A 6,654-nucleotide genomic window follows, 5' to 3' on the forward strand; every position below is an offset into this window, starting at 1 on the left:
AAAGCAATTATTCGGCGCTTGCATCTTATGCAATAAAGAGACAACCATAAGGCTTCTGCCAGTTGCCGATAACTTCAGCAAAACATGATCATCTCATACAACAACTTATATCTCATCACGTCTTGACCATATCACATCACAACATGCCCTGCAAAAACAAGTTAGACGTCCTCTACTTTGTTGTTGCAAGTTTTACGTGGCTGCTACGGGCTGAGCAAGAACCGTTCTTACCTACGCATCAAAACCACAACGATAGTTCGTCAAGTTAGTGATGTTTTAACCTTCTCAAGGACCGGGCGTAGCCACACTCGGTTCAACTAAAGTTGGAGAAACTGACACCCGCCAGCCACCTGTGTGCAAAGCACGTCAATAGAACCAGTCTCGCGTAAGCGTACGCGTAATGTCGGTCCGGACCGCTTCATCCAACAATACCACCGAACCAAAGTATGACATGCTGGTAAGCAGTATGACTTGTATCGCCCACAACTCACTTGTGTTCTACTCATGCATATAACATCTACGCATAAACCTGACTTGGATGCCACTGTTGGGGAACGTAGTAATTTCAAAAAAAAATCCTACGCACACGCAAGATCATGGTGATGCATAGCAACGAGAAGGGAGAATGTGTCCACGTACCCTCGTAGACCGAAAGCGGAAGCGTTATGATAACGAGGTTGATGTAGTCGTACGTCTTCACGATCCGACCGATCCAAGTACCGAATGCACGACACCTCCGAGTTCAGCACACGTTCAGCTCGATGACGTCCCACGAACTCCGATCCAGCAGAGCTTTGCGGAAGAGTTCCGTCAGCACGACGGCGTGATGACGGTGATGATGTTGCTACCGATGCAGGGCTTCGCCTAAGCACCACTACGATATGACCAAGGTGGATTATGGTGGAGGGGGGCACCGCACACGGCTAAGAGATCAATGATCAATTGTTGTGTCTCCAAGGGGTGCCCCCTCCCCGTATATAAAGGAGTGGAGGAGGGGAAGGGCCGACCCTCTCTATGGCGCGCCCTAGGGGGGTCCTACTCCCACCGGGAGTAGGATTCCCCCTTTCCTAGTAGAACTAGGAGCCCTTCCAAGTAGTAGGAGTAGGAGAGAAGGAAAGGGAAAAGAGAAGAGAAGGAAGGAGGGGGCGCCGCCCCTCCCCCTAGTCCAATTCGGACTAAGCCTTGGGGGGCGCGCAGCCTCCCCTCTCTCTTTCCCCTAAAGCCCAATAAGGCCCATCTACTCCCCGGCGAATTCCTGTAACTCTCCGGTACTCCGAAAAATACCCGAATCACTCGGAACCTTTCCGAAGTCCGAATGTAGTCGTCCAATATATCGATCTTTACGTCTCGACCATTTCGAGACTCCTCGTCATGTCCCCGATCTCATCCGGGACTCTGAACTACCTTCGGTACATCAAAACACATAAACTCATAATACAAATCGTCACCGAACGTTAAGCGTGCGGACCCTACGGGTTCGAAAACTATGTAGACATGACCGAGACACGTTGCTGTTTCTATGGGCCGGCGAGCGAGCTAGCGCGTACCCCCTCGCTCGTTGTTGTTTCTATGGGCCGTCCCATTTCGGGTGTTTCACGCCCAACCGGTTTTGGGAAGGTTCTAGAACCTTCCCTGAACCGGATTTTTCTATTTTTATTTTGGTTTTTATTCCTTTTTTCGTATTTCTTTTTCTTTTTCTTTTTCTTTTTCTGTTTTCTTTTCATTTTTCTTTACTTTTATGTTTTCATTTTTATTCTTCTTTTTCAATTTCCGAAAATCTATTAATTCGCGATTTGTTTTTCGGAATGATGAACAATTTTTCCAAAATCGTGGTTTTATTTTTACTAGTTCGTTACTCTTAAATCATGAACATTTTTTTGAAACTACGAACATTTTTAAAACTCACGGACATTTTTTCGAAATCGTGAACATTTTTTAATAAATTTCTGAACAATTTTTTAGAAATTTTTGAACATTCTCTTAAGTCATGAACATGTTTTCAACTCATGAATATCTTTTTCAAATTCGTGAATATTTTAATAAATATTTTGAACATTTTCAATATCATGAATTTTTTTCAAATTCGTGAACATTTTTAGAATTAGCGAACATTTTTTTGAACTGTGAACATTTTTCCAATTGGTGAACACTTTTTTGAATCGTGAACATTTTTTCCAAATTCGTGAACAGTTTTCGAATTAGCAAACATTTGTTTGAATCGTGATTTTTTTTTAAAATTATGAACATTTTTAAATTTTGCGAACATTTTTCACAAATTCGTGAATAGCTTTTGAATTCCAGAGCATTTTCTTTAATCATGAATATTGTTTTTTGAAATCATGATAGTTTGATTAAAATTAGCAACTTTTTGATATCCCAAATTATTAAAAAAGGAAAAACAAAGGAAACAAGTAGCGTCCCGGCCCGCAAATGGGCCGTCCAGATGTGCGCGAAGGTGGGAGCGGGGCGTGCGCGCTCGCTTCTTTAGTAGCGCGTTGCGCCCTGTACAGGAGCGCCCCTAATAAAGGCAGATCCTATTTGATGCCCGCAGGCGTCAAAAGGATGTGGCTCCGCTGAAGCCGGCCACCCGACGCCCCAGTTTGGGCCGGCCGTGGTCACGACGCCTCTTCTTCTCTTTCCTGTTTCTTTCTTTTCTTTTTTTAATTTTTCTATTTCCTCTCGTTTCTTTTCCGTCTTTCTTTTTTCTTTTCGTGTATTATAAAAATTCCATTGCATATTTATATACAAAAATGTTCATTGTGTATTTTTAAATTGTTCAACATATATTCACAAAAATGTTCAATGAGTATTTAAACATTGTTCAGCGTATATCACCAAAATGTTCAATGTGTATTTAAATATTTGTTCAGCGTACATTAAAAAATGTTCTGTGTGTATTTAAAAATTGTTCAGCGTATATCACAAAATTTCCAATATATATTTAAAAATTATTTCATCATTAGAAATTTCAATTTTTTTGTTCATATTTTCAATAAATGTTGATGTTTTTAAAAGTTTGATCAAATTTCTAATTAAATCATGATTTAAAACGTTATTAAAAAGATAAGAAAAATTGTTCATTTTTCCGAAGAAATGTTGAAAAAAGAAACGGATCTGCTGTTGTAAATTGATTCTTAAAGCCGGGCGCCGCAAATCTGGCACTAGAACATGTAAGGTCTATTGGTTTGGAAGAGCTATACAGTAGCCTGCGATCTTGAGTTCGAGCTCTCTCGCTCGCCCAACAGTTTCCTGGTTAGTATTTCTTACGCGCCTGGAAATCTCTATCTCCAACTGGGCCGGCCCGTTCCCGGTTCTGTTCAGCGAAGTCTCAACAGCTTGACGCTCGCGGGCGTCATACAGGAGCTCTCTCTAATAAAGTGCACGCTTTGTCGAAAAAACAAGAGTGCATCTTTCTCGTAGTGGGCTAGTCGGCAGTGGCCCATCATAGCCCACATACCTAGGGTTCGCGGAAGGCATAAACACCGCGCCGGCTTGCAAATAGAACCCTGCCGCCGCCGCCGTTCTTCTTCCTCCTCGCTTCGTGTTAGAGTTAGGGTCGTCAGCTTTCTCAGGTACCGGCAAGCAGTCCGTAGCAGAACTCTCACCCTGTCCTCTTGCTATCCCATTTTCTCCATCTGATTCAAACTCCTTCTGTTGGTTTTGCCCGGCAGATCAGAGATGGCGGTGCCGCTTCTGACGAGGAAGATCGTGAAGAAGCGGGTCAAGCACTTCAAGAGGGCCCATAGCGACCGCTACATCGGCCTCAAGGTAACTACTTATACCAAACTTTTACCCAGTGGAATTCGTAGGCGCCACGGGTTTCGGTTGCTTAGTTCAGATGATCTGTTCCGGCTCTAGATGGCGATTGCTGTGCGCCGGTGTAGCAGGTTAGCCTTTCGGAGTAGTTTCTGATGCTAAATTCTAAGCGTTACTGTTGTTGGTCGTTGTAGTTGCGGTGTATTCCTAATTTATCGTTAACCTTGAATAGCACAATGGTACTTTGAAATGGTAGATAAGTGGAAGCCGGACATAGCCTGTAGAACTGTGGTGTTGTTTCTTTTGTACTGGGATCTTTAGTTAATTTGAAGGAAACTAATGATTGCATGTTCAATCAACCTTGCTTATTTTTACTTGAAACACCATTTAAACACTTTGTGCAAAGGTGATGCCAAATTTTGAGCGTTGCTGATGTTTCGGTTCACTGTTTCTATCTTGCGGTTTGAAAGGAAGGAAATGATGTCTTAGTAAAAGGTCTGAGGAAGAGAACATTTTCTTCAGTGAGCATTGGGATGAAGTAAGAGAGCACACTAGCCCTTGCATAAGTATAGCACTGTGGCCGTCGCAAACTCTTCTACAACAATAACTTCATGATTTTCATGAAGTGGGTTGGATATTAAAGGCGTGGCTTCATTCTGAGTAAGAGTGCTTGCCTAGATTTCTCCCAACACTTGTTAACCACTGGTTGCTGAAGAAAATCTTGTCTTCCGCATGATTAGTGCCTTCTGTCTGATCCTTCCAGCAAACGATTTTCTCTCTCTTATATTTAATTGGTGGCTGTAGTCCATATTTCTCTTCTGAATTTAACTTCTCGTATATTTTTTTGTGTTCAATGAATCTGTGGTAGTAAGTGCACCTGCCAAAGAAATGATGTTTCAAGATGTAGCATTTGTATTGCTACACAACATCTTAAAAAATCCGTTGTATGGAGTGCTCTTTTTCAAAACATACTCCCTCCGTTCTGAATTATAAGATGTTTTAGATATTTCAGCATGGACTACATACGGACTAATGTGTGAACAAACACACCAAAACGTGTAGAATAAGTTATTTTACGCCCAAGTTTTTTTTAAAGTTGTTATGTTTAAAGTTTATGTTTGGCATACGAATAATTATGTTCATATTGATTCACCACACAAAAAAGGGTATAAGAAAAGTAAGATATGAATCATAAAACACAAAATTTACATTTATATGTACACTTTATACTATGTTTTTACGTTCGTAATTTTACGTCATGTAAAATATCTTTTTGATTGACATACATTTTCTTACCTTCTCTTTTCACTTCTGATGTAGGACAAAATTTACGGGACATAAAAAGTGTAGTGATGTAATAAGAGGGGGGGGGGGGGTGTAGAATAACTATTCCTCACCCAGGGGTGACGAACGACCCCCGAAATATGTCTACATACATCCGATTCAGAAAAAAATTTAGAACATCTTATAATTTGGAATGAAAACCTTAAAAATTGAATGTATAGCTTCTTGTAGTTGTAGCTTATTCCTGACTGGCATCGTGCTTTAGACAACACATAAGAAGCAGCATATGCTAAGCTTTTTTGGTCTTTATTATATGCTCAAGTTCTGTGTCTTCTTGGCATGTTTTTCTTAGTGACATTTGTGCTTAACTGCTTATCTTTTGCTTAAACCGAAAAATTTCACGTCTCTATATCTACAGACCAGCTGGCGCAGGCCAAAGGGTATTGATTCCCGTGTCAGGAGAAAGTTCAAGGGATGTACTTTGATGCCCAACATTGGCTATGGTTCTGACAAGAAGACCAGGCATTACCTGCCGAACAAGTTCAAGAAGTTTGTTGTCCACAATGTCTCCGAGCTGGAGCTGCTTATGATGCACAACAGGTAACTTACACAGTCACACCGTCAATATTAGGTGATGATTGGTGTCAAGAACCTAATATTGTCAAGTTAGATGGTTCTTCACTCTTCTGATTCTGAATTGTGCTGATTGGTATCGACATTCTTTATTTTCTGATTAACTATTGCATCGCTTTTATTGCCAACAGGACATACTGTGCTGAGATCGCCCACAATGTCTCTACCAAGAAGCGAAAGGACATTGTGGAGCGTGCTGCGCAGCTGGATATTGTTGTCACAAACAAGCTTGCTAGGCTTCGGAGCCAGGAGGACGAGTGAAATGTTTTTCGCACTGTTGTTATGGCTGTTTTGCTTGTTGGAAACTGTTTGCTCTGGGAGCCTGTCTACTCATCTGTTAGTTTTATGATATGAACATGCTGTTATTATCAGTAACGAGTGACAGGCTGAAATTTTGTTAATGGTATCAACCTCTCAATCAGAAACCTGCTTTGTCTCTTGAAGACAGCATGCTGATCGTCTTGTTACTCTGCCAAGTCCTTTTGTTTAAAAAAATGTATCTGGCTAATGATCCATGTTCAGTACGTGGTCCTGCTTTCCAGAGCAAACGTTCTTTTGATCCGAACGTTGTCAATTAAAGATGCCCTAACAGGTTCTAATGTTTGATCCGAATCAGAGTCGTCTTTCTCCTTGCCGATATCATTTCGGAAATGATAAGTACGTAACGTACGAGCACATGGCAAATTGAATGTTTGATGCAGGAATGGCAAGTTAGTTGACACACATGGCCATTTACTGTCAAAAAATAAATTGAAGCACGAAGTTGACATGCTTGCCTACTAAAGTTGACATCCTTACACTGAACTTGCCATAGAAAACGTTCAATTTGCCATGCGCACGTTCCTATTATTTTTAGTCAGATCTATCTTCCTTTTCTAAAGGAAATAAAACGAGGGCAATTCTGGTGATGCAAAAATGACAAGTTAGTTGACACACGCGACCATTTTCTGTCAAAAAAAACAAATAGGCATGCTCGCCTAT

At 41.1% G+C, this 6,654-nt stretch overlaps 1 protein-coding gene across 2 annotated transcripts; it reads left to right on the forward strand.

The window, feature by feature from the left end:
* Nucleotides 1-3,424: 3,424 nt before the first annotated feature.
* LOC109787498 (large ribosomal subunit protein eL32z) lies at nt 3,425-6,129 on the forward strand. Of its 2 annotated transcripts, none has more exons than XM_020346044.3 (4): nt 3,425-3,572; nt 3,677-3,768; nt 5,459-5,640; nt 5,805-6,129. In XM_020346044.3, exons 2-4 carry the CDS (start codon nt 3,679-3,681, stop codon nt 5,932-5,934), a joined length of 402 nt encoding a protein of 133 aa, XP_020201633.1. In that variant the 5' UTR covers nt 3,425-3,572; nt 3,677-3,678; the 3' UTR covers nt 5,935-6,129. The 2 variants fall into 2 exon arrangements, with proteins under 2 accessions (XP_020201633.1, XP_020201634.1); XM_020346045.3 differs by having other exon boundaries at nt 3,431-3,572; nt 3,672-3,768.
* Nucleotides 6,130-6,654: the final 525 nt, after the last annotated feature.

This window comes from Aegilops tauschii, chromosome 7 (genome assembly GCF_002575655.3).
Source record: "Aegilops tauschii subsp. strangulata cultivar AL8/78 chromosome 7, Aet v6.0, whole genome shotgun sequence".
Lineage (NCBI taxonomy): Eukaryota > Viridiplantae > Streptophyta > Magnoliopsida > Poales > Poaceae > Aegilops > Aegilops tauschii.

Excerpts from the sequence above, each read along its gene's own strand:
- LOC109787498 (XM_020346044.3), top strand. The coding sequence starts at position 3,679 with ATGGCGGTGCCGCTTCTGACGAGGAAGATCGTGAAGAAGCGGGTCAAG. Across the intron at positions 3,769-5,458 it reads ACCGCTACATCGGCCTCAAG|ACCAGCTGGCGCAGGCCAAA; the intron begins GTAACTACTTAT and ends CTATATCTACAG. Across the intron at positions 5,641-5,804 it reads CTGCTTATGATGCACAACAG|GACATACTGTGCTGAGATCG; the intron begins GTAACTTACACA and ends TATTGCCAACAG.